This window comes from Ascaphus truei, chromosome 2 (genome assembly GCF_040206685.1).
Source record: "Ascaphus truei isolate aAscTru1 chromosome 2, aAscTru1.hap1, whole genome shotgun sequence".
Classification (NCBI taxonomy): domain Eukaryota; kingdom Metazoa; phylum Chordata; class Amphibia; order Anura; family Ascaphidae; genus Ascaphus; species Ascaphus truei.
In genome coordinates, this window is record NC_134484.1 from 438,107,077 (window position 1) to 438,127,672 (window position 20,596).

Here is a 20,596-nt window from a genome sequence, read left to right on the forward strand (position 1 = left end):
CTGATCCTAGAGGGCCTAATTCCAATCAATAGACTATCTTATGACTCTCCTTGGAATATCGAGTGTATCCATGGGGATACAAAGAGATACCCGATGGCGAACGTTACACTGCGTATCCAGGATCAAGAGGCTAGCCTACTAGTGGGAGTTGCTCCCTGGCTACCTGCTCCTGTTCTACTTGGCCGAGACTGGCCCTACCTCGAAACATTGTTGGCCCCTACTCCTACGGAGCCTACTTCTCTGGTACCGGGGAAGCCCGGAGACTTGTTCCCTTTTTCCCCAGAGATTTTCCCCCGTAGACACCATGTCCCAAAGACACGTAAACAGAGACATGCGGAAAAAGAGGACTGGTTAAGAAAGGCTGGGACTTTTGGTAACATCAGTCAGCCCAAAGGACTGCAGGTCATGGCCGGGGATGACCAGGGTGGGGAACAGATACGGGAATTTTGCCAGACCTGGATCTTCCTGACTTCCGTCAGAGGCAGAGGGAGGACCCAGCTCTGGCTAGACAATATGAGAAGGTGGTACAGGTCAACAACAAGATAATAGATGAACAAGGTGTAAAAGTGTTTCCACATTTTGAACTGTTGAATGACATACTATATCGTGTGAATAAGGTTACACAAACAGGGGAGGTCATTCTACAGATGCTAGTCCCTAAAGGGTTGATTAAAACAGTGTTTACCCTAGCCCATACTCTCCCATGGGGTGGTCATTTGGGCAGAGATAAGACCACGGACCGCATCTCGTCCCGGTTTTACTGGCCAGGCATACATGGTGACATCATGAAACTATGTGAGACATGTCCTGAATGCCAGTTAACTAGCCAAAAAAGGACAGAAGCCGGCTCCTTTGGTGCCTCTGCCCTTTGTAGCCGTCCCATTCGAGAGAATTGGGGTAGATCTGGTCGGACCTTTAGAACCCTCTGCGAAGGGACATAAATTTATACTCGTTGTTGTTGATTATGCCACCAGGTATCCTGAGGCCTTCCCTCTGAGATCAGCCACTGCTAAACAGGTTGCTCACAGGCTGTTAGAACTGTTTTCTAGGGTAGGACTTCCCCAAGTAATGTTAACTGACCAGGGAACAAATTTCATGGCAAAGTTAATGCAGGATGTCCTGAAGTTATTGGAGGTAAAATCCGTCCGGACCTCGGTCTACCATCCTCAGACTGATGGATTGGTAGAGAGGTTTAACCGTACTTTAAAAACTATGCTTAGGAAGTTTGTGGACACTGAAAAGCGAGCTTGGGATGAACTTCTCCCTTTCCTGCTGTTTGCGGTACGAGAAGTTCCCCAATCATCCACAGGCTTCTCCCCGTTTGAGCTCCTATATGGACGCCAACCTCGCGGTATTCTCGACCTACTGAAGGAATCCTGGGAGGAGGAGCCCTCCCCCTCCAAGAATACCCTTCAGTATGTCATAGACCTTAGAAACCGCCTAGACATGATAGGTCGGTTTGCGAAGGAAAACCTCAAATCTGCTCAAGAACGTCAAGAGAGGCAGTACAACCAAAATGCTCGCTTGAGGGTCTTCCAACCTGGGGACCAAGTGATGCTACTACTACCGACATCAGAGAGTAAACTCCTTGCGAAGTGGCAGGGTCCTTTCCAAGTTCTCTGCCGCACCGGGGAGGTGAACTATGAGATCTCTCAACCAGGGTCCAGGAAGGGTAAACAAATCTACCACGTGAACCTCCTGAAACCCTGGAAAACGATGAGATCGCTGTTCATTCACCCTCGGGAAGGAGAGACGGATTTGGGTCCAAAGCTTCCAAAGGGTAGTACGTACACTGACCATCAGGTTCCCATGGGAGAGCAGTTAACAACGGAACAAAGGTCAGACCTACTTGATGTATGTGACCAGTTCCCAGATGTTTTTTCTGAGCTGCCAGGGCAGACTGATTTAGTGTCCCATAGGATTGAGACAGAACCTGGCGTAAAAGTACGGTCCCGTCCCTATAGAGTGCCAGAGGGCCGAAAAGACCTGGTAGAGAGGGAGATAATAGACATGTTGGAATTGGGCGTGATCGAGGAGTCCCACAGCGAATAGTGTAGCCCTATCGTGTTGGTCCCTAAACCAGATGGGAAGGTGAGGTTTTGCGTGGATCTGCGAAAGGTTCTGCGAAAGGTGGATCAGCTGTATCCAGATTTGATGCATATCCAATGCCTAGGGTGGATGAATTGCTTGATTCGCTTGGTAAAGCAGAGTATATCTCCACCCTAGATCTCACGAAAGGATATTGGCAGATACCTCTAGCGGAAGAATCCAAATGCAAAACTGCCTTCGCCACCCCTCTCGGTTTATACCAATTCGTCACTATGCCATTTGGGTTACATGGGGCTCCAGCCACGTTCCAAAGGTTAATGGACAAGGTACTACGACCCCATAGGGCATATGCCGCGGCCTACTTGGATGACATTGTCATCTATAGCAGACACTGGCAGTCTCATATAAAAAGGTTAAGGGCAGTCCTAACGTCCTTAAGAGAAGCAGGGCTCACTGCAAATCCAAAAAAATGTGCCCTGGGTAAATCCACTACAAAGTACTTGGGCTATGCTGTTGGGGGAGGGATAGTAAGGCCACTAGCTAGCAAGGTGGCCGCCATAAAGGAAGTCCCCACCCCACAGACAAAGACACAGGTCCGCTCCCTTTTGGGGTTAGCAGGGTATTACCGGCGGTTTATCCCCAATTTTTCAGAAATATCTGCACCCCTAACAGATCTGACAAAAAAGAGTGCCCCGACCCAAGTTAAATGGTCTTGGGAGTGCCAAGACGCCTTTGACATGCTAAAAAAGTGCCTGTCAGAGGGCCCCAGATTTTAAAGAGCCCTTCATCATCCAGACGGATGCCTCAGAGGTAGGACTGGGAGCAGTGCTGTCTCAGCAATTTGATGGTGTTGAACACCCCATACTGTTCATCAGCCGGAAGCTGTTCCCAAGGGAAGTGAGGTATTCCGTTATTGAGAAGGAGTGCCTCGCTGTAAAATGGGCAATTGAGGCCTTGAGACATTATGTCGCCGGAGTACACTTCACCCTGGTCACTGACCATGCGCCCTTGAAGTGATTAAACACCATGAAGGACACAAATCCAAGGTTGACCAGGTGGTATATTGCCCTCCAACCCTTCTCTTTTGATATTCAGCATAGACCTGGAAAGGACCATGGAAATGCTGATTTTTTGTCAAGGACAGGAGTGTAGGGTCGGGCTTCAGCCGTGTGGGACACTAGCCACACACAAACAGGGGAGGTATGTGACAGAGTGAAGTCAACTCCTATCAGTTACGCCTGGGAGACATATGTCTGAGTGCTTTATCCAGCACTCATAAGGGTTAACTCAGGTGGAAGTTAGGAAATCAGAACTCTTTAGCTGACACCTGAGAGCCAGCAAGGTACATAAAGGATCATGTGACTGGCAGTAGCTGCCAGAGAGAGAGAGAGAAGCTGCGTGAGCCCTTAGCCAGAGGGATTTCACCAAAGACTACTTCAACTAAAGTAAGGATTATTCATTTGTTTACTGACTGCTTAAAGTACCCTTATGGTTTGGTTCTGGTTTAGCCAGCCAGCCTGCTAGATAGGTCTGCTGTGTTATTAGTCAGTTTTTCTCCCAAAGTGGAGCAGGATTTATTTTGTTAAAGGGACAGTGTACCCGCATGTTATGTTACTGTGGAGAAATAAAGCCACTGAACGTTTTTATTTATCCTGAAACTATACGTGTGGACTGTTCCCTGACCTCGGCTACAGGCCGTCCTGCCACACAGTTGAAACATTGGTTTCCTTGGCTGGATGAAATATTCTTCTTGCATAGTCCGTGTGCTCTGCTGTTCTTGTATTCCTACATGGGAGAATTAAACCTGCATTAAACAGGCGGTAGGTCTCAGGGGTCGGCAAGAGGCACTGTTGCTTTCCTTTTTTATATACTGTAGGTAGGATTGAAGCAGGGGGTCTCGGGTGCTGAACCATGTTAATTTCGGCTCCGGGGACCCCCTGCTTCCTGAGATACTTGCCTTTTTAGGGGTTGCAGGTATCTCCTGCTCAGGTTTGAAACCCCCTGTCACATGGGCCAATAGGAAGCCGCCTATGACATCACAGCTGTTGTAAATAAGTTGCCAGGTTGACGGTTTTAAGACCTTCTAAAAATAAGTTTAGATTCTTGCCTCAATATATAAACACACTCATATCTTCCTTTCACTAATACTTAGAAACACGTGAGTCACATCAATAAATTCATCCGATTAGGACGAATGTAACAAGACTAATTTTACTCCTACATTTAAGTTACAAATGGATAGCTTTCCTTGGCACCTGTTACCCATGTATTGTGTGGTCTTATTGCGTGTGTCTCCTTGCAACGATGACAAATATGTACGTTATTATACAGTGTAGATGATATCACATGATATTCTCATTTGTAATAAAGTCCTGCAAGTAAGTGATGACCTGTGTGTCATCTCTCTCCGGGATGCACAAGTAATCATTCAAGAATGCTTTGTTTTCTTTGAGTCTGGCTATCGTTTATTGCCTTCTAAATGACACGTCACTTTTACTGGGCAACAGTGATAGCCCCCCCACCCTCCCCAATTAAGCCTTTTTTGAAGTTCAGCACAGACCAAAGAAAAGCCTTGAACTGTCATAAACCCAATATATTGTATTTTAAAAAAATCAAACTGTAGCTACATTAACCTCTGAAGCACCAGATTGATTAAAAAAAAAAAAGACTATCTCCTGATATTATCATGTTACATATCTTAAAAAAAGGTTGTAGATTTTTTTTTTTTTTTAGAAAGGAAAGTTGTACAGGGATATACCAAATAAGTAAACATGGGAAGGATGTTGTTCCAGGGAGAAATCTGATTGACATTACTGGTGTAGCCCCGGGTCCACTGTGGGCTTTCCGTGCGCCCCTTCCCTCAGCGCGTGAACGGGTGCAGGAGCGCGCTTCTGGGGTGACGTGTAGTCCGGGCTATGGCAAAGGGGGGGCCGCGGTGGTCGGGATGGCGAGCGGGTCGCCGGAGGCTATTGGAAAGGAGCCGCCATCTTAAGTTACTCGCGCTAGCGCGGATGAGCGGCGGTGGCCATTACACCATGCGCAATGGTATAGCGTGCGAAGCTGGGCCAATGAGAGAAGGCTCTTAGCAGGGACCACAAGTCCCATGAGCCTTAGGAGTGTCCCACCTGATGCCAGGGAGCCAATAGGAGCTGGGGAAGTCCTGCAGGCAGTATAAGGAAATGTGTCACAGGGAGCATGCAGGCAGAGGACAGAGGGTCCGTGCAGAGAGGCAAGTAGCCTCTGCACTAGACCAGCTAAATCCCCCTAGGCCCAAGATAGGCCCTGAGTCAGTGTATAGCTTGTGGCTGCTATAGGTACAGCCCCTAGCATAGGGAACGGATCACTTTAGTATCTGAATATAGTTAGGGACACAGCGGACGCTGGACTCCTGAGGAGAGGTCTGGGACCAGGCCTCACCAAAGAGACATTACCCGTTTGGGATTACCCTGACGACGTCGGTGTAGGAGAGTGGATCGGCGGATCCTTTGTTACGTCTCATCGGACCGTGTGCTGCCGTTCCCGGCAGGTAAAGTCAACAAGTGCACCAACAAATAACCGCTATAAATACAGGCACTGATCATGCCTACCAGGCTGGGTTCTTTGGGGACACTGTGGGGCTAGTGACCAAGGGACTAAGCATTATTGTGGGACTCGTGAGACTCTGTGTGAGATACACGGTGTTGGGTACCATTTCTGGGGAGTAAAGCCCTGGGAGGCGTGGGGCAGTTGTGCACGTATATCTTAACCGTAAGGGAGAGTCACCCTTTGGCATATGCCATTCACTATTGCAGTAAAAGTTCCGTTATTTTTATACTGTGTGTTTATTATTGTGTCCTGTGAGGGGCTGCTTACGCTCTGCTGGGATCCCTCACAGGTGGAGGCGCTGCACCAGAGTAAGGACCCAGCCCAGGCTCTCTGAGGCAGAGGCTCTGGCTCCTGGAGCCAACAGGTATAAGAGCAGCAGCACTGGTAGCTTCCTGTGTTCTGGGGGAAACAGGGCTACACTGGAGTCAGGAAGGAATTTATTTTCCCTCTTATGAGATATCATTGGATGATATGTCACTGGGGTTTTTTGTTTGCCCCCCTCTGGATCAATATACTGTAAGTACGGATATAGGATAAAGTATCTGTCGTCAAAGTTTAACATAGGTTGAACTTGATGGACCCACCTCCTTCACGAAGCATACGAGTAGATCCGTGGTTGATACCTCATACATCGACCGTGGCCCCTTGCAGACGCACTTACCAGAACACCTTCCTATGGTTTCTGTGCGTTCTTCCTACTTACCAATTAGATTGTAAGCTCTTCGGGGCAGGGATTCCTTTTCTTAAATGTCACATTTATGTCAGAAGCACTTCTTCCCATTATGTGTTATTTATATTACTGGTTATTTATATGATTATGTCACATGTATTACTGCTGTGAAGCGCTATGTACATTAATGGTGCTATATAAATAAAGATAGATATACATACTGTACATACATAGACATGCCTTTCCCCCCAACTTCATCTACTATGTAACTGTTTAAATAAAGCTGGTTGTAAAAAAAAATAACAAAAAAAAAAAAACACGTATTGCTTGTGGCACATCCTGTAGCTGTGAGTGAGCAGTGGGAGGAGGAGAGAGAGCAGAGACAGGAGAGCAGAGAGTGTCACTGTCTTGGCTGCTGCTTCTGCAGGGACTCCCAGACCCACCTTTGCTTTCAGATGTGCATGGAACTAGCATGCAGCAGATGAGCGATTCCTGCCGGAAATAAGCTTTGAGAGAGACGAGTTTGTTTTGAATGCGATTCCTGATGTTGGCTTTAGGTTGAAGGAGGAGGGGCTGCTCCTGCCTTTAATAACACACACAGAGATACAGACACACACACACACACAACCTCATAGACACACTGCAGTATGACTCCGGTGAGCAGCACACAGGAAGATGGGGGGGTCCCTGAACCTTCTCCCACAGGGGAAAGGCCACCAGGGGCCCCTGAACCCTCTCCCACGGGGGACAGGCCGCCCGGGGTCCCCCCCGCAATGCCAGAAGAGGAGCCCGGGATGATCAGCGTGGACATCGCGGGGCTCTTCTTCCAGTTCGCCAAGACCTTCGTGATCATTTTCCCGGTGTACGTCCTGGGATACTTCGGCTTGAGCTTCAGCTGGCTGCTGATCGTGTTGGTTTTCCTCATCTGGTGGAGGAAGAATAAAGGGAATAAGAGTTCCCGGCTGCACCGGGCTTTAGCCTTTCTGGAGAACGAGGAGAAGTCGGTGAAACACACTATTTGCACTGCGGATCTGCCGGCCTGGGTAAGTTATTAGCCGATACCTACCCCAATAATGCAACCCTTGTGTTGCTGTGCAGGCCTGTATGTCACTGCAGGGATTGCTGCTTGGGTGTGAGCCCAAGGAGAACTCTGACAGTCCTGGGTGGGTTTCTTCTGTCCCTCTAGGAAGCCCAATATGCTCCCAAGCTTCATTATCTGCATTCGCTAAGTACTGTCATGCTTTTTGACCTTTTGTAGTATGTAGGTGGTCAGCAGGTTAATCAGGAACTTGGTTACAGGACAGATCAATAGCTCAGTGCGGAGGCTGCTGCCCTGCTGAGCTGTCTGCTGTTGACGAGTTGCAGCCCCTCACTCACTCGGGTCCCCCTCACTTCTACTATATTATAACCTCACCTAATAACTTGGCATGTAGGGAGTTTGAGTAGTGCTGGATGCTTTCTGCATTAGTCATGGAGAGAAGGTCTTTTGCAATATCTGGAATTCCCACTTTATATATGACCCCTTGTGTTTTTTTGTTAGTGCCCCTTTTGCAGACAAGGTGTGTGTATATGTGTGTGTATGTATGTGTATGTACATATATACTGAATATATGTACATACACATACATACACACATATATATATATATATATATATATATCTCCTACATATACACAAACAAAAGCAGCTGGCACTCCAACAATCAATATTATTTTCTGGTACATGTTACATAATGGAAATAAGTGTGCTACGTATTCTTAAATACAGGTTTTTCATTTTTGCATTTATAATCGAGTGCTGTTTCTTGATTTCTCTCATGGGGAAACATTTTGTGTGTGTATGTATATATATATATATATATATATATATATATATATATATATATATATATATATATATATATATATATATATATATATATATATATATATATGTGTATATGTGTATTTTTTCTCTCTGCGGGCTGTATAGCTCTACTAGAATATCATTGATAACCGGTCATGTTGTGGCATAATCATAATGCAATATTTTATAATATAATAGTGTCTGAGTTACATAGGTACATGTGTCTTCATTCACATTAGTTAAAAAAATAAATAAAAATAAGGTTGGGGCCTGCATTATGGATTGGAAACCGGTATTAGAATTACAGCTATGACAATACTTAACCTATTTATGGCCAGAGGGGACCACACAACATTGCTTTGCAGCTGGTAGCAAAGGGATGCAAATGAGTCAGTAGTTTCAGACTACAATACTGTGGGTCTGGTGCCAACCCTTGTCTCGGAGCCCCCTGACTGCATCATCTAAGCACCCAGTCAGTGCTAGAGGTGTGTTACTGTTTGGTTGCTGTTGCAACATAACATACTTGTGGTATAGATTTTTATCTGGGGCTAGCATCCGTCTTATCAGGAGTACTGAGTGCCTATGTAATAGGAAAGGACAATGTACAGCAACGGATCATCATGTTGTGACACAGAAATATTCACAGTGCATTTAAACATAATGGTGTGTATGTATACGTACACACACCATTTGTAAACCAATAACATAATATATCCCAATGCTTAAAAACCTTTCAATCTATTTCCTTGAACTTGGAGTACAGTGAGATACCAATGTTTCCATGTTTTAAACTCCCAGTCCTGTGTAGCTTTCAGGATACTTTTTATCTGTATAAATTTATTTATTTTTGGCCTGTTTGCATCCTAATCACATGCCTCATTAAAAAAAAGCTGTGTGTGCTGTGCACGCGCATAGTAAGTGAAACTTCATTGACTTTTGTCACAGAAATTGACTTATAACGCGCGTGCTCGGCACACATGTGTCAGTGTGTCAGTCAGTGAGTATGTATGTGTTTGTTTGTGTGTGTGTGTGTCAGTCAGTGTATGTATCTGTGCCGGTCAGTGTATGTATCTGTACCGGTCAGTGTGTGTATTTGTGTCAGTCATTTTGTGTGTGTGTGTGTGAGTGTATGTCTCTCTCTCTCTCTGTGTTGTGTGAATGTCTCTCTGTGTCGGTCAGTGAGTGTATGTGTGTCAGTCAGTGTGCGTGCGTATGTGTGTCAGTCAGTGTGCATATGTGTGACAGTCAGTGTGCGTGCGCGTGTGTCAAAGTGTGCATGCGTCAGTGTGTGTGTGTGTGTGTGAGTGTATGTCTCTCTCTCTCTGTGTTGTGTGAATGTCTCTCTGTGTCGGTCAGTGAGTGTATGTGTGTCAGTCAGTGTGCGTGCGTATGTGTGTCAGTCAGTGTGCGTATGTGTGACAGTCAGTGTGCGTGCGCGTGCGTCAAAGTGTGCATGCGTCAGTGTGTGTGTGTATGTGTTTATTGGCAGCAGTACCAGCATCATGAATGTTGAGCGGGTGGGGGAGCTCACAGTGGGGGGGAAGGAATAGGCACATCATTCAGGGGCGGTGTTCGGTACATCACTGGGGTGTGCGTGCGTGTGTCAGTGTGTGTCAGAGTGTGCGCGTGCGTGCGTCAGTGTGTGCGCGTGCGTGCGCGTGCGTCAGAGTGTGTGCGCGTGCGTCAGAGTAAGTGTGTGTGTGTCAGTCAGTGTGTGTGTGTGCGTCAGAGTAAGTGTGTGTGTGTCAGTCAATGTGTGTGTCAGTCAATGTGTGTATGTCAGTGTGTGTGTGTCTGTCAGTGTGTGTGTGTCTGTCAGTGTATGTGTATCTCTCTGTGTGTACCGTATGTCTCTCTGTCTGTGTCCTGCCCCCTCTCTCCTGACTCCCCCCACCCCCGACGGAGCTGCGGACCCGGGGGGCTCAGTCTAAGTCTTGTGAGCAGATACCCCCCCCACCCCCCGGCGGCGCGCTCAAGCTCCCCCCTTCCCCACCCCCCGGCGGCACGCTCAAGCTCCCCCCTTCCCCACAACCCGGTGGCGCGCTCAAGCTCCCCTTCCCCACAACCCGGCGGCACGCTCAAGCTCCCCCCTTCCCCACAACCCGGCGGCGCGCTCAAGCTCCCCCCTTCCCCACAACCCGGCGGCGCGCTCAAGCTCCCCCCTTCCCCACCCCCCCCCGGCGGCGCGCTCAAACCACCCTATTCCCAGGCGCCGCTGCCAGCCGCTTCTGCGCATGCGTGGCGCGCGGCATGGCAGTGGGCGGGGAACGGCGCCGCAGAGGAGTCTCCCGCCCGGCGGCAGAGGAGTGTCCAGCCCCGCGGCAGAGGACTCTCCAGCCCGTGTATCCTGTGGCAGCAAGCCCACCTGCGGAGGTATGTGTATGTAATTATGTGTGTTTGTTTGTGTCAGTGTGTTTGAGTGTGTTTGCTCCGGGGGCAGGGGGACTTGCAGGGTGACAGAGGAGTGCAAAGCCGGGGCCATGAGTGTTTGCTCCGGGGGCAGGGGGACTTGCAGAGTGACAGAGGAGTGCAAAGCCGGGGCCATGAGTGTTTGCTCCGGGGGCAGGGGGACTTGCAGGGTGACAGAGGAGTCTGTATGCTTCTGACATAAGAGGAATAACAGCGGTGGGACCGGAGCAGCTTCAGACAGCTGACGGAGTTCCCCCACCAGCGCCTGACGTCACTGGGACGTATAGTAGCGTTAGGAGCGGCGGCGGCGGCTATCGCCGCCGCCGCCGCATATGTCTGCGGCCGTGTGGGGGGAGCGGGGGCCATTAGGAGCGGCGCCGGCGGCTATCGCCTCCGCCGCCGCATCTGATTTGTGGAGCGGGTGTGATGTCAGTGTTGGGGTCGGGCTGAGCCAGAACACAGCCCGGCCTCAACTGCCAGCACTGACGTCACATCCGTTTCATTTCTGTCTCCACAATTCTTTTTTGCCCTAGTTTGAATGAGGTGCCACTAAGGAAGTTTCACTTCAATAATTTAAATATTTGTGTTTTGGAAAAGTATTGAGTCCTGGTCACTAACTATATTAATTTGGTTGCATTTTATCCAATATATGTTTAGTATTGACCTTTTTGCAGTATGGCGGACGGCCGCGTCATGTTGGCGTTTCAACCAATGAGGTTGGACCAGCCTTGTGACGCCACGCCTCCCCGTCGCACCGCAGCCATAGGCCTGTAATATAGTGCGTGCGCAACCATGCGCGTCAATTAGAATTGGCTGTGTTAGCCAGACGTTTCTATACTAGGGACGCGCACGGACGTGAGCTGTGGCGCAGCAGACCAGGAAAATTACAATAAAATTGTATTTTAGCGCTGCTGCCGTGCCACGAACCAATCACAGCGCGGCCTAACGCTGTGACGTCAGTCACGCCCCCTAACCGTGCACGTCACCACTTGCAGCCTACCAACTAAAGCACACGCCAGTTGCACGCGCAGCACCGGCCGCTCACACGCGCAGCACCGCCTACTATATAACAAGCCTTAGGCTTGGCGCTGAGTGTGCTGTGCGCTCGGCGCTTGAAGTTTGTTCTTCTTGTACTTGTAATGTAGATGTCCCCGCTCACGCCTTGCGCAGGCACGCACGCGCTCCCAAGCTTGGCGCTTGAGGAGACAAAAAAAGTGATTTTCAAGCGCGCTCAACAAGCCCCCCAATGCCCCCCCTCTCCCGCTTGCGAAATACACAGGACACCTGGCGCTCATGCTTAGAGAAATGGTGACGCCACCACTGTCACGCATGAGCGCGGTCAGCGCCAGCTGGGACGCAGCCTAAGACAACATATCCGGCTATGGCTCCGGCCACAGTGTTGGCTGCATGCGTGTGCTACTGCGTGCGCGGGCCCAGTACCTGCCTGCACACGCATGAATAGATCACGATGCACGACCAAATTTTGTAAAGACAAGATATTTGCATTTTCTAGTGACGACGGAGCGCGGGCCATGTCACGGCTGCAGTTCAGCCAATGAGGGCGAACCAGCTGCATGATGATATGGCTGTGCCCTCACCATCACTATCTCCTGCAGCTCAACCACAGACTGCAGATCGTGCCTTTCACATGTGCACGCGCCGCCAGGCGTACATGCAACAGCCGACATTGGGGCCGTAGCCTAAGGCCCCAGTGCGCGCGACGGCGTGCCTGGCTGTGCTTGTTCCTAGCAGCAGCGTGACCTGGTGGACTCCTGGCGACAGGGTTGGCGGGGCCGCAGCCAGGACGTCACATAGCTTGTCTTTACAAAATGTGATCGCGCATTGTGCCGGGGTGCGCAGGCAGGTACTGGGGCCGGCCCCATAGATGGCCACACCATGTGTGCGCCACGCACACTGCCACGGCTACTGGGGACCTTACCTCAATCGGGCTACAGGTGCGCGCGTCTGCTTGCGCACTATGGCCGCAGCCTAAATTTTCAAAGCTAACAGTTAACTTAAATTATGTAGAGCAGAAGAACTATAGCAGAAAATGTTTATATTACTACGGGAGTTTAAATTAATGAATTTTTAGCATATATTTTTAGACTAGACTTAAACCTTTTCTTGATTTTTCTCCGGTGTTAAGCATTGCTGGTCCTTGTGTGTTTAATAAATGTTATATCTGAAGTCTGCTTTTGTTAGCCTTGGGTATATATCCAAGGCTAGTTACCCAGTGGCCATGGCGTGGCGCTCGACACACACACACCAGGTACAGCCCTCAATCGGGCAGGCCCCAGTAGGTGTGTACGCGAGCGCTCGCATATCACGATGGCGCGTCCGCTGGCAGGGGAGACAAGAATTTTGTCTTTCCATGCCGCAACGCGATCACGTGGTCGGCGGGCAGCCAGTGGAACGGCAGATATGTCCCGTCATGGCCGTGCCCCCCCCCCCGCGCAGCCCCTAGAGAATGCAGATCGCAGCTTTCACCAGGGCACGTGCCACCAGGCGCGTGGGCAGCAGTGAACCCTGGGGCTGTAGCCTAATGGATATAGGTCTTATTCACTCATCACTTTTTTTTTTTTGTCGAACTAAATGCAGACGGAAGATTACAAAACATAGCCGATTAAAAAAAAGTACACAGATGTGCTAGTCATTTTATTAAAGGGATGTAACACTGTAAAACGATATACTAAACTGTTAGTCAAGAGACTGCCTATCATTTGAATACAATGTTCCATCTGTTATTTAACAAAGTAATAAAGTTGAAGCAATATCCATATCTACTGATTATTGGTTTAATAACCAACAGCGCTATACTACACATGATTTATTATTGGAATTCCCTGGATCAATACACTCTCTTTACAGGTCATTTTCTGTTGTGCATCCATGGTTCTTTATTTATTTATTGATTTTTTGGGGACGACTCATAAAATCAGTTCTGACACTTTTTTTTTTTTTTTTTTTTTTTACTTTTTTTTAATTTTTCGTATGGAGCGAAAAACAAACTCCATATTGTTATGAAATTATTACGAGTGGTACTGGAATACTTAAAGCTGCAGACCAAGCAATACATGTGTTTTTTTTTGTTTAAGTACACTGTGACATTTTTAGTGTATTATAATGTAACAAGCATTTTTGGTTAGTAACCATTTACTGTGTCATATCCCCTTTCTCTTCCGAAACTGTCTTGAGCACACCCCTTTTTGAGCCCTGCCCTCTCTCTAGCAGTGCATCAATTGTATCTAGTGACTGCCTGGTCACATGATCTTCCCTCTCTTCTGCTGCATTGACAGCCATTTAGTGAACCCCCGAGCCGAATCTTCGCGATCGATCAGCAACGTAGCTAATGACTTATCATTGCGTGGATTGTATTGATGCACATATATATTAAAGGGGAAAATAAAAATAAAAAAATGGCAGCTTGGGCTGCGGTTTTAATTGGAGGGTCTCTAAATTTTCTTCTTTAAAGCTAGATTGATTGTAGTGTTGGTTAAATAATTTTTCTTTGCTTAGGGTGCAGCCTTTTTTTTATTTTTTATTTTTTGAATGCACATCCTCCTAGTTTTCACTAATCACGGTTCATGTTTGCACCACTTCCTGCTATAATGCGATGATCATTTTCACTGAAAGTAAAATAACGTAGGCAGCATTAATTTACTACTTAGTTTACAGAAGAACAGACATACGTCATTGTCAGTTATCATCAGGCTTTAATCAGTCATTCAGTTACATTCGTCAATTAGTTTATCTTGAAATAATATTTTTGAGAGGCTGGCAGTGGGAGATCCATGTGATATTAGTTGTGGGATTTCAACCCCTGCCCTATAAGTTAAATATGCTGCACTGTTTAGCAAATCCTATACTTATACAAAAAGTAACTTGAAGTAGTTCAAAATGCTGATTTGATATTTCTCTGCAAGTAATGTTAATTACTGTACATTGAGTAGCGTTCTCTTCTGTTCATGTGTGAAAGAGGTTAAGACATTAGTAACAGGTTCACTGTTGTAATGGAAAAACAAGAGTACTGTAGTTACTGTACTTTGGTTTCCATCTAGATGTAGCGTAGGAAAGTTTCTAGTCATACGCTTGATACCTTTGCATTGCCGTTACCGTAATAATGTCTTTCATGGATGAACATGTTTTATCAACTTCTTCTATCCTCAATCTTAATTTCATGAAGTCTCTAAGTTTCACGAAGTCTATTAAACTGTAATATCTGTTAAATAATTCTTAAATTGCTAATATATTATTACCAAGCAGTTGGTTACTGTAGAGCAGTACTTATTGGCATAGAACAAATGCATCAAATTGGTTTCATTGGACTTCATTTCTCTGTGTGACAACATGCCAATTCATTATCAAACAATGTTGGCGATTCAGTTCAAAGTTGATATTTCAGTGTTTTTAGCCCTCTTGCTGTGCACGTTTTCATGCTGAATGACTAAGGAATTGTAAGCAATCCTTCATGTTATGGATTCACCATAAACTCGGGGGATCTATAATTATGATCTTCTTTTCATTGACTTTGAGGGTAATGGCAATGCATACATAGCGGGACGCTTGTGATGACATAGTCAAGTCCTCTAATAATAAGCTTTTATAGTACAACATACGTAATCACTGTATAAATGTCAAGTGTTAAAGTACCGGTCCTTTTTTAGAACGGACCAAGATCTGTGACTTGTTTTTAATAGACTAGTATTTTAAAATTCTTATTTGCATAGTTGTTACAAACATGGCGATTATAGAGGGCATATTAACAGTATATTTGGTAGTTATAAAAAAAATATAAGACCTGATCATAACACCCATTCTGTTTTCATGGCATCTGCTGGATACTCCCTCACTCTCCATGGTAACTAACTGAATAAAGCATTTTTGAGAACAGTACTCGGGTTAATATTGTAACTTATTCATGAGGTGCCCACATGTTCAGCGGAACAGTACAATGGAGGTGAGGGACAACAATGCATAATGTTATGTGCCAAATAGTAATCCTTTTTACATGGTGGACGTGCAATATGTTTACCTCTTGTAGTCTCCACGCCTTACTGTACATTTCAGTTACAGCCCTTTCAGTGAGTGGTGTATGTTTTCCCTTTTTCCTTACAAGATAAGCAGGATAAGCTTTTTGTATCAGCTACGCTGCCGCTGAGCGCGCTTGGCGCACTCCCATTAAAGTCAATATGTACAGCCACGCGGCGCGCTCGTGAGCGTGCACGTACGCTCTCTCAAGCTAGGCACTTGGGGAGGTAGAGCAAATTGATTTTCGAGCACGCTGAAGGGTCATATGACCCTTCAGCAACCCATCAGCACCAGTCAATGCACACACACAGCCACAAACACACACTTACACACACACAGCCCCGATCCACCCAATGGCACGCCCGCTGCTCGCGCTTGCAATATTATGCAGACAGTCTACGCTCATGCTTGGAAGAGTTGGTGACGTCGTCACTCTCAAGCATGAGCGCGCGAGACCGCAGCCTAAATTGTACAAGATAAGTCGGCACTTGTTTTGGGCGTTTTTTGGCCCAACATTGAGCTCGTATGCAAATGTTACCCCTGCAGAATGCAACATATAACCATGGTGTGAATGGTTAAAAAGGCATTTTGGAGACTCATAATATATTTTATAATTGAAAAATGTACGTTGACGCACAGTGTTGGTTGAACTTCTGAGTAACCTGCATTCATGTAAAATCTATTAATTCATACTGCAACAGATAATTCATTTACTGATGCTTTGCAACGTGGACTTCTATGTGATGAGCTCTACAGATTGAAAAAAAAAAGTTGTTTACAGTAAATATTGGCATATCTGCATTAAAGCTGCAGTTCAAGCTGTCGTGTTTTTTTTTTACATTGTATTGAATGAAAAATGAAATCTACACACTGACAAGTGATTCGCTACGTTGCTGATCGATCCGTTCTCCTGTAATCGATCACTGAAATTCGGCTTTGGGTCCACTAAATGCATCATGGGTCCTCTTCTGCTGCATTGACAGCCAACGTTCTGTGACGAAGATCATGTGACCAGGCAGGCACTAGATTTAATTGGTTCACTGCTAGAGGGCAGGGCTCAAACAGGTGATGCTGCTTCAGAAGGGGAAGGGGATGTGACGGTATATAGTTGCTGTAGGGACAAAAATGTAAATGTAAAAAGTAAATGTAAAAATGCACCTGGATTGCTCCTTTAACGACCCCCACGACTAATTGTTTTGCCTAACTAAATTGGGGTCTTATTACCATCACATTGTGTGAGCGCAAATAGTTTGCGCTACAATTCCGTTGGGGTTAGCTAACCAATTCTAAATCTGTATTATTAATATGTCGTGAAGCCCTGTGTTGGAGAACATTTTTGTTCCATTAATTTGAATGGGACTGCATTGTTCCCCAGATAGGGAAACAGGTTCAGAGTGGTGTCTGTAATGTTTAGTAGTGGCTATAGTGACACTGACTGCTTGACCACTCTGTGCTGTTTTCTACAAGAAACAGTAGTAGACAGAAGGATTTAGTGAATTGAGTTCCTGGTTTTTGATGCTCTGAAATATAACTTTCCTGACTGTCTAGGCCTCTCTTTTAAAAAAAAAAAAAAAAAAAAAATTTTTTTAAAAATAAATATTAAAACATGGAATGCATTTTTGGTGCCACTGCAGTTCCTACCAGTATCACAAAGGGCGTGTCCCATAACACTTGGGCTACAGTGTAACATATTACAATGCCAACTGAATGAACTGGCTCAGGATTTGTAGCAGGTGCTCTGTTAATGATGCTGTCAGACTCGTTTTATTATTTTTTATTTGTTAGGCTCCAACATGCACTGTACAGTGGGGGAGTGAGGACAATAACATTGTAAGACAACAGCACATATATGTTGACAGTCTGATACCATAGGAAGGAGGTCCCTGCCACAGAGAGCTTGATATATCTCTATATCAAAAAAATTATATATAATATATTTTTTTTTTTTTAGTTTGTGGTAGTGATCTAATAAGCTATTTACATAATGTTTAACGTCCTCATTTTTTTTTTCTTTCTTTCTATGCACCCATGGTGATTCCAGAATTTAATCCACTGACTACATTTTCTTTATAAGGCCCACACACCTGTGGCAATTACTTAATTTTTAATTAGAAAAATGGAAACATTTCAGTTAAGTCAACAAAAATAATTGCAACATGTTTATGGTGTATGTCTGTTTTAGGAATATAATCTGTAAATAGTATTGGCAACACCTGTCTGCATATTGCCTCAAGTCTTCCAGATGATGTCTAAGCAGCCATTAAGGTTACCTAAAGCCACAAGCCAAGATCTAACCTGGGGTACAGTTTGACTGTTTTGCCTAAACTACCTGATCATTTATTTCTCTCAATTTATTTTCCAGTTTCTCATGCAAAAAAGGAAATATTCCGAAGTTTGTTTTCCACAAACCTCCAGCTCGGAATGTACTGCTCTTGTATTTAAGTGGTCATTTAACCCTTTGGGTGCCCCAAGACATAGCCACTAGATCATGGGGTCTGGCACTCAAGGGCTTTATACAAAAACAAACTGAAGCACACACGTAGAAGAAAAAAAAGTCAGTAATATAAAAGAGTCGTTCTGTCGCCATGACTCAGACACAAGAAGCAAGCAAAAGTATGTAGCACACAAGTTCTGCTGAAAAGGTATTTTTACTTGTACAGGTAGCTGAATACAGGACAAAATAGAAACCATAGCGTTTCGGCCCATCAGTCTTTTTCTCCGCTCATCCCTCAGTGTAAAGACTGCTAATGAAAAGACATTTAAATAGAAAACAATAACACTCGCCCACGCGCAACCATTACCAGACATCATTACAGGTGTGTGGAGGTACCAGGAAGGGAGCCCCGTGCGCCTGTGTGTATTCCTGGTACTTCTGGGAAGTGACGTGTCAGAGCCGCCCTGGCACTCCGGGGGCCGCGTGACGTAGTGGCTATGTCATGCCCGCAGAGTGCTAGTTTTCTGCGGTAACTGCAGTGCATTAACATGGAAATGGGGGGACTCTTTCGTTACCGGGTTAAGGGACGTGTGATCACGTTTTGGCGGAGCGGCTGTGACACCCAAAGGGTCACGATTAACCGATTAACCCACAGTTTGAACTGAACACAACGCAAATGTATGGCGTGCTGACTCTAAATTCAGTCACAACTGCATTAACCCCTTCGCTACCAGAGGAGCCAGCAACACAATATTTCATTTAAGGCTGAGATTATGCCAAGAGCGCAGGGTGGCTTGGAGCCAGCGTGGCCGTGAGCGGTTCGCCCTCATTGGCTGAACCGCTCACATGACACGGCCATCGCCAGGGAAAAAACACATTTTGAAGTCTCTTTCCCAGATATCCGCCGTGACCGCCGCCATCGGTATGAGCACTTTCATTGGATTTATGATACGCCGCGCACGGTTTTAGGTGTGATCACGGTGACACGCTGCTCTGCGAGGCTCTCTGACATCATAGGGTTAAGTGGAGTATTGCTTTTGTGTGATGGAAAACGGAGCTATTTATATGGAGGCCATAGTATGACCTGTCTACTGTTACAGTGTTCAGAAGCGCTCAGTGTTTAAAAAGAAGCAACATGTGTACTTATCTTGACCTTGAGACTATTGTTTTGTGCATTTAGTGCTTGTGAAAAAGTAACGTGTACAACAATAATCGCAACCCTTTTGGATTTCAAAAAAGTCAAAAGTCTGTTACTTATAGCAAGTAGCTTTTTGTAATCTCTAACATTAGGGTTTGTCCTCGGAAATTACTGTGCTTGCAAAACACGTTGTTCTTCGACTTGATACTGTAGTTATAGCATTTGTATGGCCACTTTCAGTGCGCTGCATCTCTCTTCTACAGTGACTGTCACCTGCTGTGATGTATTTAAGGAGCAAAAGTACAAAAATACACGAGTCATTTTAATTTTCAAACTGATGAAGATTTTTTTTTTTCAGGTTTACAGAATTTAAGGGAAAAAAACATCAATATCGACCATAAAAAAATAGACAAATTATACACTCAAACTGTTAACTATATCAGGGGAGTGCAAAGTGGGGGGCGTGGGATTTTCTGGGGGTCCGTAGTGGTTAGAGCCCCCGCTCTCTTCCCCAAGGCATTATATATTAAATGCCAGGGGAGGCGCGAGGCCTCTCTGAGTCTCTTACCTGGTCTGCGCTGCCTCTTTGGCCGACGGGTTGCCATGCCAACGCGACAAGACATCATGACTTCATATGACGCAGCGAAGCTCAGAGCCGGTAAGGGAAAGGGGCCGCGAGCAAGGGGGGGGGAGAACTGACAGGGGAGGAGCTGAACTAAATAACCAAAATAAAAACAGTGTTCTTAAAACAGTGCCACATGTATTGAAAAAATTAGATCAACTATGAAGGTCTACAATGTAACGATTAAAGTACTACAGGAGAGAACAATAATAGGAGGAGGCTGCTGCCTAGAGAGCGTAAATAATAATAGGAGGAGGCTGCTGCCTATAGATTCAATAATAGGGGGAGGCTGCTAGCTAGAGAGCGTAATAATGAGATGAGAGAGAGTCAATAATAGAACCAGTGACAGATTTACAATAGTCATTTTTGAGTGCGATTTAAATGTTTTACTTCAAGACTACATTTCTTTAACAATGACCTATGACTGGTTAATGTGCCCCCATTATTCCCCTGCATCCTTTATTTTCCCCTTTCTTTCCTTTCCCCACCCTTACCTTAACCTGTGCTTCTCCCTCCCTGCACATTGCCATTCAATACACTGTCGTACTGTATATATGCGTTTACAGTCATAACGGCTATATTTGTTTTATATATTCCCACGGTGCGTTTATGATTTATTGTTCTACTTTGTCTCTTTTTCCCCCCTCACATTTAAATCCATTTTGCTTATTCCCAATCTCCATTAGTCCGTTGATGAGTGCTGGGAATTTATCTATATTGTATACTTTTTGTTAGCTACTTTAGTTGCATTGTACCTTTCTGTCATCTACAGCAGGGGTGTTCAACTCCAGTCCTCAAGCCCCGCCAACAGCTCAG

The 20,596-nt window shown here is 45.8% G+C and overlaps 2 protein-coding genes across 5 annotated transcripts in view; one reads left to right on the forward strand and one right to left on the reverse strand.

Annotated features, from left to right (window-relative positions):
- Window positions 1-20,596, reverse strand: part of DYNC2I1 (dynein 2 intermediate chain 1) — a 148,740-nt gene that overhangs the window by 89,215 nt on the left and 38,929 nt on the right. The window lies entirely within an intron of this gene.
- Window positions 6,644-20,596, forward strand: part of ESYT2 (extended synaptotagmin 2) — a 133,046-nt gene continuing 119,093 nt past the window's right edge. For 3 of the 4 annotated variants that reach the window (XM_075587830.1, XM_075587831.1, XM_075587832.1), the window contains exon 1: window positions 6,644-7,347. In XM_075587830.1, coding sequence (XP_075443945.1) covers window positions 6,952-7,347 — 396 coding nt within the window. In that variant the 5' untranslated portion in view covers window positions 6,644-6,951. The remainder of the gene's footprint in view (window positions 7,348-20,596) is intronic. The other variant, XM_075587833.1, reaches the window with a different exon arrangement.